General features: G+C 41.3%; 1 protein-coding gene across 2 annotated transcripts in view; it reads right to left on the bottom strand.

Annotated features, from left to right (window-relative positions):
- Stim1 (stromal interaction molecule 1) overlaps nt 1–27,380 on the bottom strand; it is a 182,283-nt gene that overhangs the window by 39,428 nt on the left and 115,475 nt on the right. For both annotated transcript variants that reach the window (XM_052156123.1, XM_052156124.1), the window contains exon 3: nt 13,659–13,773. In XM_052156123.1, coding sequence (XP_052012083.1) covers nt 13,659–13,773 — 115 coding nt within the window. The remainder of the gene's footprint in view (nt 1–13,658; nt 13,774–27,380) is intronic.

The following is a 27,380-nucleotide window of genomic DNA, read 5'->3' on the forward strand; positions in this document are numbered from 1 at the left end:
TAGTCAGGGCTTCTATTCCTGCACAAACATCATGACCAAGAAGCAAGTTGGGGAGGAAAGGGTTTATTGAGCTTACACTTCCATGTTGCTTGCTTCCCCTGGCTTGCTCAGCCTGCTCTCTTACAGAACCCAAGAGCACCAGCCCAAAGGTGGTACCACCCACAAGGCCTCCCCCCCCCCCACTTGATCACTAATTGAGAAAATGCCCCACAACTGGATCTCATGGAGGCACTTCCCCAACTGAAACTCCTTTCTCTGTGATAACTCCAGCCTGTGTCAAGTTGACACACGAAACTAGCCAGTACAATTGACCCCTTGTCAACTTGACACACAAATACATCACTATTAAGCCTCAACCCTTACTTTCTTATTCATCCCCAAGATCTAAATTACTTTAAAAGTCCCACAGTCTTTACATATTAAAAGTTCAATCACCTTAAAATGTCCAATATCTTTAAAATTCAAAGTCTTTTAAAAATTCAAAGTCTCTCAACTGTGGGTTGGCGGCATCTCCAAAACGCCGCTATTTTCCACTGTAATTAGCCAATAGCCTCTCATAGGCTCTCTTCATGGTGACAAGCCTCTGTTCCTATGCATGATCCCTTCAAGTCCTGGGCCATCAATTGCAACTGAGGCTGCACCTTCACCAATGGCCTTCCGTGGCCTCTCACTATGCCAAGAGCCTCAGCTGCTCTTCATGACCCCTTCATGCCTTCAAAACCAGTACCATCTGGGTGACTCTTACAAGTCCAGTCACAGCACAAAATACAACTGTGGCTATCTCTGGAACACACTCTCTGTGCTCTCAGAAAACACTTCCCAGAATATTTCATCTCAGTGATGCTGGTCTCTTCTTAATCACCGCTAATTTCTTAGCTCCAGCTAACCAGCATCAATAGTCCCAGTAACACAAAGGTTTGCTTTAGTGATTCTGGTATCTTGTTACTCACAGCTGATTCTTCAGCCCCAGCTAACCAAAACCATAGAATCTTCACAATTAAAACATGGCCACTTTAAGAATCTTTAATCTTCCCTCTGAAATTTCACAAGCCAGGCCTCCATCTTCTGCACTGTTCCCTACATTGTCTTCCAAGCTCCTACAGAACTTTCCACAGCTTTTCTAGCTCAAAGTTCCAAAGTCCTTCCACAATCCTTTCCAAAACATGGTCAGGTTGTCACAGGAATACCCCACTACGCTGGGGTCTATTCCCTTTAATTGTCAGGGAACAGCAAAGGTATGGGCCACACCATAATCATTTTTGCTGGCTTCAATGAGAATTTACTCACTCAAAGAATAAGTTTACTAAGTGAAGGGTTCCAGAACTGTTCTAATTATAGCCTCTAAACAGCATCAATAAAGCTTCATTTCAAATATTCAGCTTTATAGCTGGAGAGATGCTCGGTAGTTAAGAGCAATGGCTACTCTTGGAAAGGACCAGAGTTTGGTTCTCAGCACCCATGTCTGGTGGCTCACAACTGCCCATAAACTACAACTCCAGAGAATCCAAAAGCATTCATTAAGCAGTCACATACAAATGTTCACACACACACACACACACACACACACACAGAAGAGGGAAGGAAAATTGGCAACTCAAGGTCATCCTTGACTGTGTAGCAAATTCATATCTACCATGGACTACATGAAATTCTGTCTCAAAACAAAATTTGAAAATGAACAAATAAAATTGGTTCATTTATCTAAGTACTTTTGAAATGTCAAAAACAGAGCAACCTAGGCCTATAATTCTATCCCTTGGGAGTCTGAAGCACGTGGAGTTCCAGGTTACCTCCACTAATTATTGCTATTGTTTTGGTTTTTCAAGTCAGGATAGTCAGTAGGCCTGGCTATCCTGGAACTCACTCTGTAGACCAGGCTAGCCTCGAACTCATAGAGATCCACCTGAAAGGCATATGCTACTAAAGCCCAGCTGACACCCATGTTTTATAAAGCGGCTCTATCTTTAAAACAAGAAAACAGGGCTGGAGAAATGGCTCAGAGGTTAAGAGCACTGACTGTTCTTCCAAAGGTCCTGAGTTCAAATCCCAGCAACCACATGGTGGCTCACAACCCTCTGTAATGAGATCTGATGCCCTCTTCTGGGGTGTCTGAAGACAGCTACTGTGTACTTAGATATAATAATAAATAAATCTTTAAAAAAATAAAACAAGAAAACAAAAGTTCAGATAGATATTCCTCTGATTATAGGAAGGCATAGCTATACCTATGGCTTTTTCGATCACTCTCACATGAACTACAGAGGTTGGCAATTTGGAATATGTCTCTTTATGTTTCTGCTTCCACTAAAATGTGACTACAAAGCAGAAAACCAGGCAAACATCTTGAACACAGTAAAGTTGAAAGCAAAACTGATTGCATGTCAATGCCCTCAGAAGACCTGGTGCTCAGCACACAGGCTCTGAGGTTAGGCGCTCTGAGAGTAGCTTAGACCCTCGGACGAGACACAGGAGGTGTGTGGAAAGTGCCAGGAGAGGAGTGAGGCAGGTAGGCAGGGGTACTGAATGTGCTCCAAGAATGCGCCTAGAAGACAAAATACCACAGATCCTTTGTGTGAACAGACGGTATCTAGCTAGTCACTGCTTGGTTGAATGTCTAGTTTCCAGTCAAAAATACATGTGAAGAAAAGAAAAATTAAATCCCAAGAGACACATTCAAACCCTATGGCCTGAAAAGGATAATGGACTTAGTGTTAAGAAAAATACTGAGGAAAGTAGAATGAATTAGCTATTATGACTGAAAATGAAAATATATCCTAACACATTCCTACTGTAGTCATTTACTGCAGTCTGGACTGTCTGGTAATGAAGGGATAAGAGAGTGATACACACGAGGCAGACAGACAAGTGCCAGCCTGTAAAGTACAGAAAACAACACAGCCCTGTAATTGTGCCAAGTGAGCTTGGCCTCATCCAACACAAAGAGGCCTTTCTGCTTGGCATGCAGAGTGGAAGGAAGGCACCTTTTTTTGTTGTAGAAAAGCCTGAGGCCAGCGGTGCTTCAAGGGCCTTTTGTCTACTAAGAAGACGCCTTAACACAAGCCTGGGCATAGATTCTTGGCATGTTCTAATCAGCACCATCCACATGGAGACAGGTAAGATTCACTCTAGACCGGTGGTTCTCAGACTCTGCATCAATGACATTTTGTTAGGTGGGGTTATCTTTATTGTAGAGGCTGTGCTCTGGATCACTACAGGACATTTAACAATATCTCTAGCATGTACCCAGTATATGCCATCAGCAATTCTGCTGTTACAATAAAAACATCTATCTTCAGGTACTGCTTAATATGTCCCTCAAAAGGTAAAATTGGCCCCAGCTGAGAACCACTGCTCTAAATACGGCATTGAGGCAGAGGTTCTCTGAGAGAACCATTGTACCCCAAGGATGGCTTCTGACCAATCACTCCCTATACAGCTAACTTACAGGGAAAAGAGATGGCTTCAGCATCATGCCAAACCTTAAGGCAAGGTTTTGTTTGTTTTCAGTTCTATGTATTATTCAGTTACCTAGGCGGCAGCCCTATCTAGCTAGGCAGGGCCTGCCAGCATGGTGTCATCACCTAAAGTCACTACAAATGGAACAACATGAGCCATGATGAGCTATATCCATGTTATCTGTAGTTCTGATAGCAGCTCTGAGTCCCAGCATGATCTCATGCAACAGTCTAATTGAAACACCAATTGGCTCTGATCCCCAAGATGCAAGAACCTAAAAGTTCAGTCTTGTTCTACTTTCTCATTCCAGTTTTCTGTTATCGTTAGTGTCTTTGTTTTGTTTGGGAAAGGAGCTCATATAGACAACATAGGTCCTCATACTTGCTATGAAATGATGACTGTATTCTGAGAGTGATAGGATTACAGGCATGCACCATCAGGCTCAGACTGCATTCTCAATCCAAAAGAAAAAATGGAGGGCTGGTGAGATGGCTCAGCCGGTAAGAGCACTGACTGCTCTTCCAAAGGTCCTGAGTTCAAATCCTGGCAACCACATGGTAGTTCATAACCATCTGTGATGAGATCTCATGCCCTCTTCTGGTGTGTCTGAAGACAGTTACAGTGTACTCATATAAATAAAATAAATAAATCTTTAAAAAAGAAAAAGAAAAAATGGAAAGAATCTCTGGCCAAGGAAGAAAAAAGGCCACACACAGTAAGTATAGAGTGACTGATGACCATAAGAGACTACAGAATTTGGCAAGAAGAGCTTATAAGAAAGAGATCAGGTACAGATTACAGATGACTAGCATGTCCAAACCCCAGGAGCAGGAAACAGTATACTAAAACCTCACCAAACTCATCTGTGTGGTCCCTAGAATATCAAAGTTATCATCTATAGGCAAAATGATGAATAATGCTAAACAGAATAAGACCAAACTCTAGATGTTATTAAAAAAAAACTCAAAAGGAAGATATACTTGCAGATATCAGGAGAACATTCTTTATTGAACATATAAGGTGCCACTGGTAGGTTCTTATGTTCCAGTAGATAGACTCAACCTGCATGCACGTGTGTGTGTGTGTGTGTGTGTGTGTGTGTGTGTGTATGGATAATTAAAACAAACAAGCATGAAGCATGAAGTTGGAAGAGTGTTTGAATCAGGGGAGCTTAGGAGGAGGGAGGATTACATGAGATCATGTTTCATTGTATGCATGTAAAAGATAAAAGTTTTAAAAGAAAGTGAGAATCTATAAGACATCTAACTGCCATCTCTAATCTTGTTCTTTGTTTTGGATATGTTTGGTTGCTTGATTAATTTTGGTTTTTGAAACAAGAGAGACACAGAGCTTACACTATTTTCAATCTCACTATGTAGTTAAAGCTGGCCTTGAACTTCTGATCCTCCAGTCTCCATTTCCCATGCTCTAGGATTACAGGCATGTGTGTCTAGGCTTGGCCCTGCTGGATTTGTATTATAAAATATATAATATAAATTTGAAGCTAAAGACTTTAATTTTCATCTTATATACCATGGACTAATTGGGATAATTGACATAACTGATATGAGCCTCAGTTTCCCTTTTTGTAAAATATTCATTCTGTCACTCAATAAACATTTATTTTGTACTCTACTCTTCCAAGCTATGCCCTGGAAACAGAACAGGGCTAAGAAGGAGCTCCCTATTTCAAGTACTACAGCTTACAATATGGCAATATCTATCAGTAGTAACTGCCTGCACACATTCATTTTAAAAAGGAGTTCACTGGCTGGAGAGCTAGCTGCACAGTTAAGAGAGCTCATTGCTCTTACAGAGGACCCTGATTCAGTTCACACCCATATCATAGGTCTCACAACTGGAATTCCAGTTCCACACATGTAGAGTACATAACTCACACAGGCGCACACACATATACTAAGTAAAAAAAAAAAAATACTCCTTTTTAAAAATAGAGTGGGGTTGGAGAGATAGCTCAGAGTTTAAGAGCACTGAGTTCTCCTCCAGAGAACCTGGATTTAATTCCCAGCACTCACATGGTGGTTCACAACTGTCTGCAACTCCAGTTCCAGGGGACCTGACACCCTCACACAGATAGGTGCAGGGAAAACACCAATGCATATGAAATAAAAATATATTAAAAAGTAGCATGGTCAGAATTTGGGTAAACAGAGATTCAGACCCACCAAAGAAAGAAATAAGAGCAATGACCAGTGTGGGTCATGCACAGAGAACACAGATTCCAGTCTGACTGATGTCCAAGGTCATGAACAAGGAAAATAAGAAGCTGTGAAGCTAAATGATAAGTTCTTGAAAATAAGTCATCTCCAACTCAGGAATATCTCATGGAGGTAATTATTAAACACACACACACACACACACACACACACACTTACTAGAACCTACTCCAGGACCTAGAAATACAGGAGAATACAAAAGTCACAGATCCTCTGGTGAAATCCTCTGAGGGGAAAGGCAAAAAAGGCAGTCTAAACTGAGTCCATGAGATGGCTCAGTAGTACCTGAAAATCACTTGCTATCAAGCCTGACAAACTGAGTTTCCTGAGTTCCTGGGTCTTACAAAGTGAAAGGGAAAAAAAAAACGAATCCTGAAAATCATCCTCTGATCTTCCGCTAGCATTATAGTCCCAAGCTTTTAATCCTGGCAGAGGTAGATGGATCTCTGTGAGTTCAAGGTTAGCCTGGTCTACCTAGCAAGCCCCAAGCTGGCCAGGGCTACATAGCAATACCATATCTTAAAAACAAATAAATAATATAATATAATATATGAAAATGAAAAATCCACAATAAAAACATCAAGTGGTAATAAAATACAGTTAAGAAAAATTAAGCAGTAAGAGAATAAATATAAACAGAAAAGTCTCGTTAAGGAAGGAAAGGCTTCTCTGGTGACATGACATTTGAGTAGAAACTGAAGTGAAGCTGTGAGTCATGTGGATACTTGGGGTAAGGGCACATCAGCGGAAGGAACAATAAGTATCTATCCCTCCTAGCACTTCAGCTATAGCTCTCCTCCAGGGATGCACCACGGCAGATCCTGGGCCTCGGCCAATCTTTTCTCTAGCCAGAAAAAGAATAAGCAATAAGAAACGAGCTCCTGAGTCAGTATCTCTTTCCCATAATGGACCTGTGGCACCTGTAGATGAAGCCCTCATCTACTGTGGTTTTAAACCCTCATCCCAAGAGAACAACATCTATTAGGGGAGTTGCCAACCTCCTATTGAGTCTCCTCACACAGCTATTAGTGCACTCGCTGGTCACCTAGTCAACCTCAGTTAGTCATTTGGTCTGACAGTCAAATATGGCCTGACAGCTACAAATGTGGGCTTTGTAATCATATGCTTTGAACCAAACATCACTTATCAAATGTAAGATTTTTGTTACTTAGAAAATGGTGATAAGTAGAGCTTTTAGATGGTGTGTTAAAGACATAAGGAACCTATAGTGAGTGCTAAAGAGGCCAAAAATGGTGGTATAAACCTGGGATCCCAGCACTTGGGAGGTGGAGCCAGGAGGATCACGTATTCAAGGCCGGCCTCAGCTACATCTGCTATTCTCACCATTTGTTTATCCACTCATTCACCAAGCTTTTATTAGTATTCTCTGTAGAAGCTGCTAGAGTGCATTACGAGCACAGGGATGAATCTTCATGAACTCCATCCTTAAACGTTCTCTCTAAAAGAACTTGTAAAAGTAAATGAACGAATATGACAGTGTGGTAAGTGCTCTCTTTGAGAGATTAGATGATAAAGGAGGCTCAGAAAGAGACAGAGAACTAGTTGATAGAAAAGGTATCACAAAGCTTACTTGTAGGCTAATCTAAAAAATTAATGGAAGGGGCAGTAGAGATGGTTCAGTGGTTAAGAACACTGGCTGCTCTTCCGAAAGAATTAGGTTAATTCCAAGCACTCACATGGTAGCTTACAGCCATCTGTAACTCCAGTTCCTTCTCTGGAGACTTGACACTCTCTTTTGGCCTCTGTGGGCTCCATGCATGCACACGGTACACAGCCATACATGCTAGCAAAGCACCCATATACACAAAATAAAAAGATTTAAATTTAATTGAACAACTGAGTTTTCTAGTCTATTATATGAACAAACCAGCTATACAATCCTCCCAAAGTGGCACCTCCTAAAAATGGGATGTAACCTGGAACTGGGTTGTCTAAGAGGTTCCTTTCCTACTGCCACTACCTGGGAATCTTAGTTCCTAGTATGATGTCAATATCAAACCCCAAAACATTATTGTAAAAATATCTGGGTCTTGGGCCTAGGCCTCCTATCACAGGCCTACTCCACTAGGTTACTAGGCAAACCTCTGACCCATTAAACACCATAACAACATACATTAAAGGCCACATACCGAGCTACAACAAAGCACAGAGAAAATCAGGTTAGAGAAACATTGGCAGGGCGGCTGGGATGTGAAACTGTAAGATGGGACAATGGTAAAGACAAGGACAAACTTTTGACCTCTTTCCTAACCTAGGCTGATTTTAGTACTAAGTGTTAGAAAGTGGGATCATATAAGATGCTGACTTCAAGAACTGATAGGGAAACAAGCAGGGTGACAGACCATAATTAATGTGTTAAGTGTTGTGATGAGATAAACATAAGAAGCCATGGGGACACAACACACATTAATCTAGACTGTGGGTTTCAGGAAAGATTCCAAAAGGAGACATCTAAAGAGAATGTTTGTGTGTTTGAAGCCAGATCTGAGACAGCCAAGAGCAGCCTCCAAGTCTCTATGTAGCCAAGGATGATTATGAACTCCTAATTCTCCTGCCTCTGTTTCCTGAGTGTTTAGACTTATGGGAATATGTCATTACATGTGGTTCACATGGTCCATGTATGCTAGGGTAGCATACATACACTTGAGAGCACTTCCCTCTTTGATAGAGGGGAACTCTACGTAGTCTTGGCTGTCTTCCTGAAGCTCACTATGCAGACAAACTAGCTGGATCTCCTGCCTTCTGGGTGTTAGGACTTTTATTTATCAAGATGGAGTTTCTCTATGTAGACCCAGCTATCCTGGAACTTACTCTGTAGACAGCCTTGAAGTCAGAGAATGTCTGCCTCTACCTCCTAAGTGCTGGGAATAAAGGCATGCATTACCACATCCAACAGTCCTTTTTTAAAAAGAAGAAGGAGAAGGAAGAAGGAAGAAGGAAGAAGGAGAAGAGAATGAAGGAAGAAGAAAGAAAGAAAGAAAGAAAGAAAGAAAGAAAGAAAGAAAGAAAGAAAGAAAGAAAGAAAGAAAGAAAGAAAGAACAAATGAAAGAAAAGAAAAGAAAGGATCTCATCATGTAGACTAGGCTAGCTTCCAATTCGAGTCAATTTTCCTGCCTCAGTCTTCCAAATGCTGGCATTTCAGGTATGAAACATACATGCCTAGTAATGCATTTTAAATTTAAAAAACACAGACAAGGCCTGGGGATATAGCTCAATGGGAAAGCACCTTCTGGGTTCAACCTGCAGTACTTTGAAAATAAAATAATCAATAATGAAAAGAAAAAAAAGATACACTAAACTATAACAGGGTGGGGGACCTATACCTAGAAGTAGTAGGAGAACCTGTAGATGTGGCTTAGCAGAGGGAAGTTTGGTCACTTGTGACATATGGATATTAGGAGCCCAGATCACTTTGTCATACACTCCCTTCTTTGCTTTCCAGTCACCACAAAGTAAACAGTTTCCCCTGCCAAGTGATCCCTGCAAGAGAATACCTTACCACTGACCAAAGGCAACAAGGCTTCTGAAATTGAGAGCCAAGCAAAATCTTCCAAATAAAATGTATTTCTTTCAGTCTTTGCCCCCATCCAGGACCGCGCCATCTGGGGTTCCATCCTGTTTGCAAACACCAAACCCTGACACTGTTGCTGTTGCCAAGAGGCACTTGCTAACAGGACCCCTGTGTGGCTGTTCCTTGGGATGTTCTGCCAGCAACTGACCAATGCAGATGTGGATGCTTGGAGTCAACCATCACACTGAGCTTGGGGATCCCAGTCACAGGGAGCTGGCTGAAGGACTGGAGGAGCAGAGGGAGATTGCAACCCCATAGGAAGAACAATGTTGGCTGGCCAGAACACCCAGTGCTCCCAGGGCCTAGACCACCATGTACAGGGATAGATCTGAAGGGAATTGCAGCCCTGTAGGAAGAACAATATCAATTAACTGGACCACCCAGAGCTCCCAGAGACTAAACTACCAACTACATGGAGGGATCCATGCTCCAGATACATATGTAGCAGAGGACAACCTTGCCTGACATCAGTAGTGGAGGAGGCCCTTGATCCTATGGAGTTTGGTAGCACCAGGCGCCACAGGCTTGTAACCCACAGAGAAGCAGGAGAATCAAGAGTTCAAAGCTAGCCTTGGCTACTTGAGATGCTGCCCCACAAGAGGGAAAGAGGGAGGAAATAAACAAAATTTCTTTTTCTTTCAAAAATGTAGCAACAGCTAATAGAAAGGGGAGAGGGAGGAGGAGAAGAAGAAGGTGGGGGTTGGTAGTAAAGTGCAAATGGCCTGGGAAGGCCCAACTTTATAACCAAGTCAGTCAGAAGTGTGAGAAAGCAGTGAGGAGCCATGACCTTACTCTGTGACATCTTAAGTAACTACAAATAGTAATAGAGTTATATTCCATTGTTCCACTTAATCTCCTTGCCTCGTTTTCCACATCTGAAAATAGAGAGAACTCAAAGCCACAGTACTATACATATAAGGCCATGAGAAATGAGATGACCATAAGGAAAACACTTAAAACAGCGCTTAGCATGTGTGAAGTACTACACATGCCTCAGAGTTGTTTTTGAGTTGCTGTTGGTTTTATTATTAAAACCCAGAGCTGGTTAATGAAAAGGTTAGCAGACTTTTCTGCTAAGATCTAAATAACACAGGAAAAGTGGGGTAGAGAAAGGAGAGAGAGAGAGACAGACAGAAAGGGAGACAGAGACAGACATACAGAGACAGAGACACAGATACAGGAAGAGAAACAGAGAGAAAAAACAAGGAAAAAAACACTGGTTTCCAATATTAGTCAGAGAATGTTAACAATAACACTAGTCACACAAAAAGGCATGACATTAGCCTGATAATGTTCTGAACATGAATGACTAAAACTGATATCTACACCAGTTAGCTATGTTCAGGCCAGCCAGTTTGAATTAATGCCAAAATACTACATGCCTTTCATAGCTCTGGAAACTCACTCTACAGAGAATAGGAGACTTTCTCTAAATAATGAGACAAATTATTGGGCACAAGAAGGTTCTTACTTTTAATCTATCACCTGCTGGCAAACCAGTCCTGAAAAGGTACACGTATATGACTTCTCAGCAGAGAGGCACACTGCTATATGTTTTCCTGCTAAGGGCAAATGAGCAGCCCCTTCTAAAAAAACATACTCCATTGTCTTCCATGTTCCTGTAATTTGAATTACACTGGAAGAGTTCCAAATAGTTGCTAAATCCAGAAATAAAGTCCTGACCAGAAAGTGGTCTGAGCTGTTCTCGAGTATTAAGATTCAGTTCTCCATCCCTGTCTACCTTTGGTCGCTTTCCTTTCGTGGTCATGTTTGTTTGAGCTTGTAGAAAGGCCATGAATATGCTCCTCACCTCTTGCATTCTAAGTTCATACTTATAGAATCTACTCATAAAAACTAGGCACTTATCATCATGCTATTAGAGAAGAAAAAAAAATTAAACAGATTGCTGGAAGATTTTCCCTGGCAATGCTAATGTAATGCCAAAGCTCATGTCATTGCTTCATCTCTCTTCAGTAGACAGCCTGCATTGATGTAAAGACACATTCAACTGCAGGAGTGTGTGTGTGTGTATATGTGTGTGTGTGCCACACATATACCACACACACACACACACACACACACACACACACACACACGTCTAAACTTCTGAAGAGTTCCAAAAAGCTCTCTCCTACCTGATTCTTTTCTTTACAGGCTTGCTCTAAGCTGATAAAACAGGTAAGTGGCCGCAACTTCTCCATTTCCTGCTGCAAAACTACTGAAGCTAATGTTCTCTAACTACATATGCATGCTCCTGCTCAGATTTAAATTCTAGAGTTGCGCCGGGCAGTGGTGGCGCACGCCTATAATCCCAGCACTCTGGGAGGCAGAGGCAGGCGGATTTCTGAGTTCGAGGCCAGCATGGTCTACAGAGTGAGTTCCAGGACAGTCAGGGCTATACAGAGAAATCCTGTCTCGAAAAAACCAAATGAAAACAAAAAACAAAAAACAAAATTTCTAGAGTCACAGGTAAGAATCTCAATAAAAATAGAAACTGTCTCATTCTATTAAAAGTAGTGTTGTCTACCATCAGATGACAAGGATCTACAAGGATCAGAAGATCAACATCTAGTCCTGGCACTCCTAAATGCATGACAAATTAACACACAATTTTATAAGCCAAGTCCTAAATGTCCTCATCTAAAAACAAGGAAAATTAGAAACAGTGGCAGGTGCCTATAATCCCAGCTGCCTATAAGGCTAAGCTCCAAGAGTCTAAGGCCAGTATGGGCAAAATAAAGAGACACTCTCAAAATTCTGAAGTTCTGGATAACTCATGATTAATCTTTCTTAACACCTTATACTGGTCAGGTTTTGGGGGGTTTTTGTTTGTTTGTTTGTTTGTTTGGGTTTTTTGTTTTTTGTTTTGTTTGCTGTTGTTGTCATCAACTTGACACAGCTAGGATTGTCTTAGGAGAGGGAATCTCAATTGAGAAAAATGTCTCCATAACATCAGTCTGTAGGTAAGCTTCTGGGGCATTTCTAAATTAATGATTGATGTGGGAGGGCACAGGCCTCTGGAGTGATGTGCCCCAAGGCAGGAGGTCCTGACTGGTCTAAGAAAGCAAACTCAACAAGCCATGAAGTGCAAGCCAGTAAGCATCACTCCTTTATGGTCCCTGCTTCAGGCCCTGCCTTGGTTCTCCTGAGATGGACTATAGGCTAGAAGCCAAGTTAACCCTTTCCTCCCCAGGTTGATTTTGGTCACAGTAAGAGAAAGTAAACTAGGATACATCTCTTCTATAAGACCTTGGAAAATGCTGTTTCCAGTGTCTGTCTGTCTGTTTGTCTACCTATCTATCTGTCTTAAGAGACTGGGTTTCCCAGACCCCACGCTGCCCTTGAACTTAGTGAGGTTGATCTTAAACTTCTGGTCTTCTTGCTTCTGCTTCCCAGAAGCTGTGATTACAAGTATGTACTCCAAAAGCTAGGTTTCCCAATGTGGGAAACAAATGCAGCGCTTTGTTCAACTGAACCACAAGCTTCCAACCCTACTGAGATCCATGGGAGTTCCAGTCACAGAGATAAAAGAGGAAGCTAAAGATCTGTCACTTTCCTGTCAAGTGTCATAAAACCAAACATGGTCTTTTACTCAGAATTCTGAATAGAATGCCCCAGGGGAAGGAAACAAGGTAGTCAGGGTTTAGGAACTTTATTACTAGAAGAGTCTAAAATTTTCACTGGTAAATTCAGCATGAGTCAGTAATGTGACCACTAAGGAAACTAGCATTGAATCAGGAAGTGTTAGTATATATGCCCAGGGCCCAGGGCCTAGAAGTTGGCAATGCAGATCAGCTCTGTGTAAATCAAACCACATTTAGGATTCTGTGCCCAGCTCAAGGATATAAGAAATATATTATAAAAATGTTTACAAAAGGGACATCCGAATCAGAAAGAGGCTGAAAATGTTTTATCCAAAGATGAAGGACTATTTAACTTGGCATGGAGAAGTGGTGGAGACAAAAGATTCAGGGCCTGACCCATTTTACTGCCACTCAACCTTTGAATCATCTGGGACGCAGATGAGGTGGACTGGGCTGAGAGTACAGAACAGGCTGCCTCAAGAGAACAGCAAGCTACTTATCTCTGGGGATGACGTAACAAGCTGGTAGATTTCTATGGAGGATAGTGTGAGGACAGAAGTTGATAGGCTAGAATTCAAGACATCCTAATGAAGGACAACTTCAAATCCCTTTGCCAGCATAATGACTGTAACTGGGTCTTATTCCATGACTATTTAGAATGATTTCAGTAACTCACTTCTTCTTAAGCATTTTTTGGTTGTTCATGTCCTTTTAAGGCCAGTATCTATTCATCCTCACTCTTCTCTAAACCTCTGACAACTACAATCTACAACCCAGCTGCCTGTTACCTTCTGATGACTTCCATGCCTTCCACAAGTCTTCCACGCTGATAAGCTTATCCTCACCATGGAAGGTGCTGTGTTTCACTGTTGGATCATGGTAATTGAGGTCTTCCCTTAGGAACTGTAAGGGAAAAGCACACAAATCACAGGAGATACTTGTGAACAAGCCCACCAAGATCTCCACAAGTCACTTGTCTCCAGCTATACATAACACATTTCCAATGTACTACTTATAAACTCCACTTATGTATCTTCTTATGTGAATGCCTCAGTTGCCAGTGGAAACAATTTCTCACTTTGTTATAAGTTTCATATGAAAGAGGCAGATATGTTAGAATTCTATCCTCACACTGTTTTTATCATCATCATCTTCATCATCATCATCATCATCATAACAACAGAGTGACAGTGGACTCAACAAGCCACATGGGAAACAAAGAAGCTAATTTTTAAAAGAAATATGCATTATGTATGTGCATATCTGTGCACACATGTACATTTGCAAAAGTCACAGGTCAACATTTACCACCTTACCTTTTGAGGCAGGGTCTCACTGAACCTGGAAACTCTCAATTTGGTTAGACTGACTTTCCAGCAAGTTCCAGAAATTCACCCATCCATCCACACCAGCCCTGAAGTTACAGACATGTGCTGCAGTGCATGACTTTTTATATGGATGCTGGGTATCAAAACTCATGTCTTCACAATTGTGTGGTGGTCACTTTACCAACTGAGCTATTTTCCCAGCAGCTCCAATTCTTTAGTTTGTCTGGTTTTTTGTTTGTTTGTTTATTATGGACAAAGTCTCATATAGCCCAGGCTAACCTGGAACTTTTTTTGTACCTGAGGATGACTCTGAACTCTTTTTGGGGGGGAAGGGTAAAAACACAGGAGAGGAAAGAGTCAAAGAAGGGAAAAAGAAAAAAACAATGCTGAGAGAGAGAGAGAGAGAGAGAGAGAGAGAGAGAGAGAGAGCTTGGCTAGGCATGGTGGTTCATACCTTTAATACCAGCACTAAAGAGGCAGAGGGACACAGATCTCAGATGTGAATTTGAGGCCAGCCTGGTCTACAGAACAAGTTCCAGGACAGCGAGGGCTACAAAGAGAAACCCTGTCTTGAAAGCCACCCCCACAGAAATCAGGAAAGGGAAGGGAAGGGGGAAGGGGGAAGGGGGAAGGGGGAAGGGGGAAGGGGGAAAGGGGAAGGGGGAAGGGGGAAGGAAGGGGGAAGGGGGAAGGAAGGGGGAAGGGAGAAGGAAGGGGGAAGGGGGAAGGAAGGGGGAAGGGGGAAGGAAGGGGGAAGGGGGAAGGGGGAAGGAAGGGGGAAGGGGGAAGGGGGAAGGGGGAAGGGGAAAGGGGGAAGGGGGAAGGGGGAAGGGGGAAGGGGAAAGGGGGAAGGGGGAAGGGGGAAGGGGAAAGGGGGAAGGGGGAAGGGGGAAGAAGGAAGGGGGAAGGGGAAAGGGAAAGGGAAAGGGAAAGGGAAAGGGAAAGGGAAGGAAGGAGAGGGAGGGAGGGAGAAAGAGAGAAAGAAGGGGAGAAGAGAGAAGCAAAAGAAAGGGGAAAGAAAAGGAGAATGGGAACTAATGAAGTTTTATGTAATCGGTTCTATTTCAAATATAATTTAAATTTATACTTCTCTGTGTGTATTTGTGTACGTGAGAGAACAGAGGCATCAGACCCCCCTCGAATTGAGCTAACAACTCAGGAGACCTCTAGAAGAGCAATGCATTCCTTTAACTACCATCTCTCCAGCCCTGAAATGTGGAGGGAATGAATGTTCTACTTAAAACTGAGGAAAACATCAATTGCCAATATCAAAGTGGAAAGGAAACCTGCAGGCCCAAGAGTTGGTGCTTAAGGAGCTAATGAAGGACTCAAGGTTGTCCTCTTTGCGCCACACCTGGATCCACAAGCAGGTGCAACAAGATGGCCGGGCCAAACAGCGGCTGCCCCTCCCCAAGAGCATGTGCTGTCCACCTGCTGCTGCTCCAGCACTCACATTCTATGCAGTATTTATACAGCTCACGTTGCTCAAGCATGAGACCCTCGGCCCCACAGAGACACAGAGTATAATAGTTCCTGGTATTCACAAAAGGATTTCTAAACTTTAAAGCATAACTCAAAAGTAGGTAAGTACAGAAACACCTTGACCAAAGATGACCTTTATGCTCCACAGCTCCAGTGTGTATTCCTACTAGAGTTGCTATGTATCTAACTTCCCTTCAAAACCATATGTTCCATGGCAGAAGATCCAGTTATCCAGTTATAAACAAAACATACAAGAACTTTTTCTTTAGCCAGGAGTAGTAATGCACACCAGTATCCCAGTACTTGGGAAGTAGAAGCAGGAAAAACAGCTATTCAAGGTTAGCCTTGACAACAATAATTCAGAGGCCATCCTGAGCTACATGAGAGCCTGCCTTTTTAAAAAAAAAAATAATAATAATAATAATTTTTCTTACCTTTTCTTTCTTCTTTTTGTTTTGTTTCAAAACAGGAGTCTCATTATATACCCCTGGCTAGCCTAGAACTAGAACTCAATATGTAGACTAGAATGATCTCAGACTTACAGCAGTCCTCCTGCCTCTGCCTCTTGCATGCTAGAATTATAAGCATACAGTAAAATACTGAGACAAGAATGTTCTATTAGCTGGAGGAATGGCTCAGCAGTTAAGAGCACTGGCTGCTCTTTCAGAGGACCCAGATTCTATCCCCAGGACCTAGATGACAGCTCAGTCTGTAACTCCAGGTGCAGGAGATCTGATGCACTCACATATATGCAGGCAAAACAAATAAAATTAAATTAAATAGAATTTAAAAAGAATGTTATCTTAAAATATAACTGCAATTTCTACTATATTTTAGATAAGCATTAATCTTATTTTACTCTAAATATTGTCCTATAGCTAGCAAATAGCTTACGTCTTAACAAGACCAACATTTAAAAGCAATAAAAAGCAACAACAAAAATCAGATTGATTTTTTTGGCTCTCAAAACAAGGATTTGCTGTTTCAAGCTCAGAACAAGGAGCTCCTCTCTCAAGAAGGTCCAAGAAGGTGCCCTAAAAGTTTTGTCTTACCATGGGGAATGCAGCATTGGCTAGAACGGCGGCTCAGTAGCTTGTCTAAGTGCCAAAGCACCAGCTGTCACTAGGTATATTTAGCTCTGAGTTCAGAAAAGTGATCTTCCAGGAGGTAGCAAAAGACAACCCCAAGCTGTAGTGAAGTCCTGTGGGTGGTAGCAGAGAAGGAGGAAAATACAGCTCTAGATTCCCTCAGCACCATCCCAGCTCACCTCCTCGGAGGACAGAACTCAGTGACTTGAAGCCAGATTGGTACACCTTCAGGTGCAGGGACCTGAGCACCTCTCCAGGGCTGCCCCTTAGGACCACTGCCTCCTTCCTCCACTATCCAACTTTGATTCTCATTATGTCTTCTATGCCTTCCAACGAACAGCACCTCTAAAGTCCCCTCCTTGCAAATATTAAAAACCCATGTTTCTCATCTCTTCTTTGTATCTTAAAACATCTAGCATTGATCAGCTTTTTTGTTTATGTTATTTGTATTTTGAGACTAGCCTTGAACTCCTGATCTTCTTGCTTCCGCCTCCCAAGTGTTGAGATTATAGGCATGCACCACCATGCTTAGTTTGTTTGTTTCTCGATGCAGGGATTTGCTATGTAGTGAAGGTTAGCCATAAACACGTGGCCCAACTGCTTCAGTATCCTCAGTACTGGAATTACAAAAGTGTGCCACCGCATGTAAGAACTGTCATCTTAGCTGCCATAGCTCCAGGTGCTGTTTATACCAAGTACTAGGACACGTTTCAGAGGTGAAATAACTGTCCTGAGTGGCACTCACCAGCTGCTGCTAAAAGGTTAGGAGAAGAGAGTCATTTCTCATCTTCATGCAGTTAGGTCTTCTGCCAGTATAAACACTAGAATGAAGTGGGGTACAGTGGATTCTAGTATAACGTCTGAGATATCAAGATCAAGAGTTCAAGGTCATCCTGGACTACTTAAGCCCCTGTCTCAAAACCAAACCAAACCACTAAAATGACCTTTATGAAACATGAAGCTAACTTGACCAACTCCTCTAAAATTCCATGGCTCCTCATAACCTACATATTTTCCAGTGACATTCCTTCATGCTCTCCCTCCCAACCAGACCAGGGGTCAGGATGCTATAAAAAGCCAAATCCAGTGTACAGTCTTTGTATTTACATATTTTTTTCATTTGGGGTTTGTTCTAGTATATATCCTAGGCTGACATCAACTCTATTTTATAGTCAAAAACAGTCTTGAATTTTTGATCCTCCTGATTCCACGTCCAGAGTGCTGGGATTACCAGCATTTCCTACCACCGTGCCCAGTTCTTGTGGTGCTGGGATAAAACCCGGGGCTTTGTGCATGCTAAACAAGAATGTCACTACTGGCTGAGCCGCATGCCCACCCCCAGGGTAAAACATTATCAGAATACAGCCCCACTAATTCAGGGACACATTATCTATAGGTTAGTTTATACTGTAAGAGCAGAACTGAAACCAGATGTAGCATCACTTTAATTGAACTCAGGAGGCAGAGGCAGGTAGAGTTCTATGAGTTCAAGGCCAGACTTGTCTGCATAGCAAATTTCAGAACAGCCAGGACTACCTAGTGACACACTATCTCAACAAAACAAAACAAACAAAACAAAACAAACAAAACAAAACAAAAAGTCTAAGTAGTTGCTACAAAAAAAACTTAAAAAAACAATCTCTAGCTATTTCCAAAAAAAGTAACAACTCTCTAGAAATATCAAACCATTTCTAGTTCTTAAGCAAAGCATGCACTTTTATAGCTTCAAGCCTTTCCACATGGTCCATATGAAATGTTTCATGCCTATTAAAACTTTATGCCTGTTAAAGCCACTGCCTCTTTGTAGTTTTCCATGCTTCCAGGTAAGTTAACTGAATGCCCTTATTTATTTGTTCCCTTAGTTCTCAAGGTGCATATTTATGACAGTACTCCTTCTACACTATAATTACCATTTAATTAGCCCCTTCCAATCTTCCCTAAGCAACTCAAAAGTAGAGACTATATATCTCTATTCACTTACAGTTTAAATTCCCTAGAATACCTAACTGAATAATGAATTTAGCTTCCTAAACTCATCTCCAAGTATAGACCCTAGCATACAGCAGAGTATCCAGTTATTAAATAGCAGAAAGGTTGTCTCTTATTTGAGTTTACCCTACAACACACAGAATGCTGGACACATATCTTAGCTGTTAAGAGGATTAAACTGGTGAGAATTCAAGCTAGACCTTGCTTCTAAAGTGTGTTGCTTCAGTTTGAATTGTGGGTTTATCACTTACTTACAATGCACCATGCACATCATCTATAAATAGAGGTAACAATAATGCCCTCATACATATAGCACTTAGGTATAAATGAGTCAATTTATGGTAACAGCTTAGAATAGTACCTGAAACAAAGTGTGTGTTTGGAGGGGGGGGGGCTCTTTTAAGGATAATATAGCTAAGTCTGTATAATCCTGGGAAACAGTATTATAGTGATGCAGATCCCTCAGATCTCAGAGAGTCCTAGAAAGGATGAAGAAGAAAGATACATTCCTCAGTGTCTGCTAACAAAAGCTAATATGCTAGAAGATCCGAAATGAAGAAAATTAAGGCAACAGTCTCCTAACTTCAAAGGTTCTTTCTGTTCTGCACTAGGATTCTTTGCAATCCTTAACTTCACCTTAAATTGAAACTAGTCTTTTCTAAAACCTTCTATGGTATGAGCCCTACCTGATTTTATTGGAGCATCAACTGCTTCTTTGTCCTATTCCTGATGGCAATAAATTCCTAGTCTCTAAAAGTACCAGCCTTTCACTAGTCCAATGAGTTGTACATGCTACTCTCTCATCTAAAACACTCCCCTTCTCCTGACCATACATAGGCACCTGTTTAGATCCAGGTTATTTATCAGTGGTCCTGAACATGGATAAAGCTAAGTTAGGTGGTGGTCATCTCCGTCTCCTCCTCCTCCCCATCCCCCTGCTCCTCTTCTTCTTCCCCCTGCTTTCCTCTTCCTCCTCCTTTTCTTCTGTGACTTACACTGTTCACTTAAAATAGTACAAAATCCTCAACTGTTTCCCAGATCTCTGCCACAAGGAAACTTCTTCCAAAGCAACAACAGCATCTTTCCTTTTTCCCTTTATTTGTAACACCAGCATAAGTAAAAGTAGAGATTACATATGTGGCTGATGAAAGGCAATCTTATCATGGACTTATCCTTGATGCTGTACTATAATATTAGGTACATGACACAGGTCAAATCCTAAAGGCAACAATGTCTAAGGTTGAAGCTTTACAGGCATCAGAACAGAACAGCAAAGACTGGGTTACTCTAACAGCTCCAGTCTTGCAAACTGCTAGGACCAAAGTATCCAAAACAGTCAAGGACTACCAGTTGGTGACCTTTGTTTTATGATAGAAGGACAGAAATAGATCACTAATTAGAAAGAATTTCCTCAGAGAGAAAAGCACATCTTCTTAATTGGGGTCAGTGCTGCTATGTCTACACAGAATGAATACACAGCACCGGACAGAATGCATCAGGGAGGATATTCGCAGTCTATGCCCATTCCACCACGAACACACCCAATCTCCAAGCTAAAATGAATTAGTCTGTCTAATGCCTGGATGGAAGAAAGGATAGCTATAAAAACTGCTGGGATAGAAATAGCTTCACACCATGAGAAGCTATATGGACAAAGTCTCCAGTAAAACTGAGGACAAGGTTCTCCAGGAACCCACAAGCCACTCAAGCCAGGAAAGCAGTTAGGCTAATTGGAGATTCTCACCTCGATCAGAGGAACAAGTTCATAGCACTAAGCACCCATATTTAAAAAAAGGGGGGGGGGAGATCTCATACTAGTAACTTAATAGCACACCTGAAAGCTCTATAACAAAAAAAGTCACCTCCAAAAGTAGACATCAAAAAAATTAATCAAACTTAGAACTGAAATCAATAAAGTAGAAACAAACAAAAAATACAAAGAATCAGTGAAATAAAAAATTGGTTCTTTGAGAAAATCAGTAAGGTTGACAAATCTTTATCCAAATTAACTAAAAGACATTGAAGAATATTAAAATTGACTAAACTCAGAAAGGGCGATTTAAACAACAAATATTGAAGAAACTCAGAGAATCATAAAGATATACTTTGAAAACCTGTACTTCATCAAATTGGAAAATCTAAAAGAAATGGATCATTTCCTTGATACATACCTCTTCCAAAGTTAAATCAAGACTAGATAAACAATTAAAACAGATGTATAACCCCTATGAAATAGAAGCAGTCACTAAAAGTTTCTCAAACAAACAAACAAAATGATATTATAGATGATTTTACTATAGAATTCTACCATACATTCAAAGAAGAGCTAATACCAATACTCCTCAAATTACTCCACAAAAGAGAAAACAGAAGGGGCATTGCCTAAACCATTTTATGAGGCCATAGTTACCCTGATCTAAACCATTTAAACACCCAACAAAGAAAGAAAATTACAGGCCAATTTCCCTTATGAACATAGGTGCAAAAATTCTCAATGAAGCCAGGTGGTGGTGGTGGTGGTGCGCACAACTGTAATACCAGCACTCTGGGAGGCAGAGGCAGGCACATTTCTGAGCTCGAGACCAGCCTGGTCTAAAGAATAAGTTCTAGGACAGCCAGGGCTATACAGAGAAACCCTGTCTCGAAAACAAACAAACAAAACAAAACAAACAAAAAAACAAAAAATTCTCAATAAAAAACGTGCTCAAAATTCCAACTCAATTCTTCATAGAGTTAAGAAAGAGCAATTTGCAAATTCATTTGGAATAACAAAAAACGTAGGATAGCAAAAACTATTCTCAACAATTAACTTCTGACCTCAAGCTGAATTACAAAGCAATAGTGATAAAAACTGTACAGAGGCAGGTAGATCAATGCAATAAAAATGAAGACCCAGAAATGAAGCCACACACCTATGGTCACTTGATCTTTGACAAAGGAGCTAAAACCATCCAGTGGGGGAAAAAGAGCATTTTCAACAAATGGTGCAGGTTCAACTAGAGGTCAGCATGTAGAAGAATGCACATCGATCCATTCTTATCTCCTTGTACAAAGCTCAAGTGGATCAACAACCTCCACATAAAACCAGATACACTGAAACTAATAGAAGAGAAAATGGGGAAGAGCCTCAAGCACATGGGCACAGGGGGAAATTTCCTGAACAGAACACCAATGGCTTATGCTCTAAGATCAACAATAGACAAATGGGACCTCATAAAATTGCAAAGTTTCTATAAGACAAAGGACACTGTCAATAGGACAAAATGGCACCCAACAGATTGGGGAAAGATCTTTACCAATTTAACATACAATAGAGGGCTAATATGCAATATATACAAAGAACTCAAGAAGTTAGACTCCAGAGAACCAAATAACCATATTTAAAAATGGGGTAAGAGCTGAACAAAGAATTCTCAACTGAGGAAATATCAAATGTCCGAGAAGCACCTAAAGAAATGTTCAACATCCTTAGTCATCAGGAAAACGCAAATCAAAACAGTCCTGAAATTCCACCTCACACCAGTTAGAACGGTAAGATCAAAAACTCAGTTGACAGTAGATGCTGACAAGGATGTGGAGAAAAAGAAACATTCCTCCATTGTTGGTGGGATTGCAAGCTGGTACAACACTCTGGAAATCAGTCTGGTGGTTCCTCAAAAAATAGGACGTAGCACTATCTGAGGACCCAGCTATACCACTCCTGATAATATACCTAAAATATGCTCAACATATAACAAGGACACATGCTCCACTATGTTCATAGCAGCCTTATTTATAATAGCCAGAAACCAGAAAGAACCCAGATGTCCTTCAACAGAGGAATGGATACAGAAAATGTGGTACATTTACACAATAGAGTATTACTCAGCTATTAAAAACAATGACTTCATGAAATTCTTAGGCAAATGAATGGAACTATATAATATCATCCTGAGTGAGGTAACCCAGTCGCACAAGAACACCCATGGTATGCACTCACTGATAAGTGGATATTAGCCCAAAAGCTCAGAATACCAAAAATACAATTCACAGACCACATGAAGCTCAAGAAGAAGGAAGACCAAAGTGTGGATGCTTTAGTCCTTCTTAGAAGGGGGAACAAAATACTCATGGGAGCAAATACAGAGACAAATTGTAGAGCAGAGACAGAAGGAAAGGCCATCCAGAGACTGTCCTACCTGGGGATTCATCCCATATACAGTCACCAAACCCAGACACTATTGTGGATGCCAAGACATGCTTGCTGACAGGAGCCTGATATAGCTGTCTCCCGAGAAGCTCTGCCAAAGCCTGACAAATACAGAAGCAGAATTTTGCAGCTAACCATTGGACTGAGCATGGGGTCCCCAATGAAGGAGTTAGAAAAAGGGCTGAAGAGTTTGCAACTCCATGGAAAGAAGAACAATATCAACCAACCAGAACCCCCCCAGAGCTCCCAAGGACTAAACCACCAACCAAAGAGTACACATGGAGGGACCCGTGGCTCCAGCCACATCTGTAGCAGAGGATGGCCTTGTTGGGCATCAATGGTAGGACAGGCCCTTAGTCCCATGAAGGCTTAATGCCCCAGTGTAGGGGAATGCCAGGGCAGGGAAGGCAGGGAGTGGAATGGGTGGGTGTGTGGGGGAACACTCTCATAGAAGCAGGGGGAGGGGGATGAGATATGGGGTTTTGGGGCAGGGAGGGGGGACTGGGAAAGGGGATGACATTTGAAATGTAAATAAAGTTGTTCTCTGGTGGAGTTTTTTGGGTCACTTAAGTATATTATCATATCATCTGCAAATAGTGATAGTTTGACTTCTTCCTTTCCAATTTGTATTCCTTTGACCTCCTTATGTTATCTAATTGCCCTAACTAGTACCTCAAGTACAGAGAACTCCTACAGCTGATAAACAACTTCAACAAAGTGGCAGGTTATAAAATCAACTCAAGCAAATCAGTAGCCTTCCTATACTCAAAGGATAAGCAGGCTGAGAAAGAAATTAGGGAAATGACACCTTTCACAATAGCCACAAACAATATAAAATACCTTGGTGTGACTCTGACCAAACAAGTGAAATATCTGAATGATAAGAACTTCAAGTCTCTGAAGAAGGAAATGGAAGAAGACCTCAGAAAATGGAAAAATCTGCCATGCTCGTGGATTGGCAGGATTAATATAGTTAAAACTGTATGGTATTGGTACAATGACAGGCAGGCAGATCAATGGAATAGGATTGAAGATCCAGAAATGAACCCACACACCTCTGGCCACTTGATCTTCAACAAAGGAACTGAAAACATCCAGTGGAAAAAAGATAGCCTTTTCAACAAATGGTGCTGGTTCAACTGGAGGTCAGCATGCAGAAGAATGGGAATTGATCCATCCTTATCTCCTTGTACTAAGCTCAACTCCAAGTGGATCAAGGACCTCCACATAAAACCTGACACACTGAAACTAATAGAAAAAAAACTGGGGAAGACCCTTGAGGACATCAGTACAGGGGGAAAGTTCCTGAAAAGAACACCAATAGCTTATGCTCTAAGATCAAGAATTGACAAATGAGATCTCATAAAATTACAAAGTTTCTGTAAGGCAAAGGACACCATCAAAAGGACGAACAAATTGGGAAAAGATCTTCACCAACCCTACATCTGACAGTGGGCTAATATCCAATATATACAAAGAACTCAAGAAGTTAGACCCCAGAGAACCAAATAACCTTATTAAAAAATGGGGTACAGAGCTAAACAAAGAATTTTCACCTGAAGAACTTCAGATGGCTGAGAAGCATCTTAAAAATGTTCAACATCATTAGTCATTAGGGAAATGCAAATCAAAACAACCCTGAGATTTCACCTTACACCAGTCAGAATGGCTAAGATTAAAAACTCAGGAGACAGCAGGTGTTGGTGAGGATGTGGAAAAAGTGGAACACTCCTCCACTGCTGGTGGGGTTGCAAATTGGTACAATCACTCTGGAAATCAGTCTGGCAGTTCCTCAGAAAACTGGGCATGTCACTTCTGGAGGACCCTGCTATACCACTCCTGGGAATATACCCAGAGGATTCCCCAGCATGTAATAAGGATACATGCTCCACTATGTTCATAGTAGCCCTATTTATAATAGCCAGAAGCTGGAAAGAACCCAGATGTCCCTCTACGGAGGGATGGATGCAAAAAATGTGGTATATCTACACAATGGAGTACTATTCAGCCATTAGAAACAATGAATTCATGAAATTCTTAGGCAAATGGATGGAACTAGAAAGTGTCATCCTGAGTGAGGTAACCCAGTCACAAAAGAACGCACATGGTATGCAGTCACTAATAAGCAGATGCTAGTTCAAAAACTCAAAATAAACAAGTTACAATTCACCCAGCACAGGAAGCTCAAGAAGGAGGAGGACTTAAGTGAAGGTGCTATGGCTCCTCTGAGAAAGGGAACAAAATGCTCACAGGAGCAACAAGAGAGGCAATGTATGAATCAGAGTCTGATGTAAAGGCCACCCAGCGAGTGCCCTACCTGGGGATTCATCCTATAAATAGTCAGCAAAACCCGACACTATGACGTAAAGCGTGTACCAAAAGGAGCATACCATGGCTGTCTCCAGAGGGGCCCTGCCAGAGCCTTACAAATTCTGAGGCAGAAACTAGCAACCAACTATTGGACTGAGCTTAGGGTCCACAACAGAGGATCTGGAGGGTGGTCCAGAGGAGCTGAAGGGGTGTATAGCCCCATGGGAAGAACAATGACTTCAGACACCCAGACTCCAAGAGACTGAACCATCAACCAAGGGGTATACATGGTTCCAGCCAAAAATGTGGCAGAGGAATGCCTCTTTGGGCATCAGTGAGAGGAGTGGTCTTTGGTCAGGTAAAGGCTCAATAGAGGCCACAACAAAGGGAAACAGATGGGGGATGAGGGGAAGTGGGACTGTGTAGGGTAGAGAGGCATATACATGGAGGCATGGGGTGGGAGGATGGAGTAGGGAATCGTTGGGGAGGGGGGCTTTTGGGAGGGGGTAAATTGGGAAAGGTTTTACCATTGGCAATGTAAATGAAGAAGATACGCAATAAAAAAAAAGAAAAAAGAAAAAATGTGGTATATATACACAATGGAGTACTATTCAGCCATTAGAAACAATGAATTCTTGAAATTCTTAGATAAATGGACGGAGCTGGAGAACATCATACTAAGTGAGGTAACCCAGTCTCAAAAGATCAATCATGATGATCATTGATGATTAGGCACTCATTTATAAGCAGATATTAGCCTGGAAACTTGGAATACCCAAGACATAATCCACATATCAAATGATGTCCAAGAAGAACGGAGAGTGGCCCCTGGTTCTGGAAAGGCTCAGTGCAGCAGTATAGGGCAATACCAGAACAGGGAAGCGGGAAGGGGTGGATGGGGAAACAGGGGGAGGGAAGAGGGCTTATGGGACTTTCAGGGAGTGGGGAGCCAGGAAAGGGGAAATCATTTGAAATATAAATAAAAAATATATTGAATAAAAAAAAAGAATTAAAAAAGAAAGAAATGTAAATAAAGAAAATATCCAATTAAAAAAAAGAAAGAGAGAAATACTTGCAAACCAAATCCAAGAACACATCAAAAACATCATCCACCATGATTAAGTAAGGTTTATCGCAGTAATGAAGGGATGGTTCAACATACATAAATCAATAAAGGTAATCCACCACATAAACAAACTGAAGGATATTTTTCTTACATTCAGAAAAGGCTTCTGACAAAATCCATCAGCCCTTTATGATACAAGTCCAGGAGACATTAAGGAAACATTAGGATATACCTAAACCTAATAAATGCAGTTTACAGCAAGCCTGTAGTCAAATTAAGTGGAGAGAAACTCTAAGCAATTCTAAACTCCACTAACATCAGGAACAATACACACTCTTCACTCCTATTCAATATAGTACTTTAAGTCTTAACTAGAGTAATAGCTAAAGATAGCTGAAGGAGATCAAGGGCATACAAACTGGAAAGGAAGAAGTCATAGTATCTTTATTTGCAGATGATATGATAGTATGCATAAGTAACCCCAAAATTCCACCAAAAACTCCTCTTTCAGCAAAGAAGCTGAATACAAAAAATTAACTCATATAATTCAGTAGCCTCCTATATATAAGTGATAGACTCAAAAAAATCAGGAAATGGCCTCAAATAATATAAAATATTTTGGGGAAACTCTAACCAAGAAAGTGAAATACTTGTATATAAAAAACATTGAGATGCTGAAGAAAGAAACTGAAGAAAATATCAGAAGAAGGAAAGATCTCCCGTGCTCATGGATTAATAGAATTATTATAGTAAAAATGGCTATCCTACCAAAAGGAATCTACGGATTCAATGCAGTATCCATCAATATTCCTGGACAATTCTTCACAGATCCTGGTAGGATAATCTTGAGCTTCATATGGAAACAGGAAACAGACAGGATAGCTAAAACAATGCTGAATAATAAAAGAACTGCAGGAAGTATCATGATCCCCAATTTCAAGTTTGACTACAGAGCTATAATAATAAAATCCACTTGGTACTAACACAAAAACTGACACACTGATCAACAGAATGGAATTGAAGACCCAGACATAAACCCACACACTGATGATTTTTGA

Source organism: Apodemus sylvaticus, chromosome 1 (genome assembly GCF_947179515.1).
Source record: "Apodemus sylvaticus chromosome 1, mApoSyl1.1, whole genome shotgun sequence".
In the NCBI taxonomy this organism is placed as follows: Eukaryota; Metazoa; Chordata; class Mammalia; order Rodentia; family Muridae; genus Apodemus; species Apodemus sylvaticus.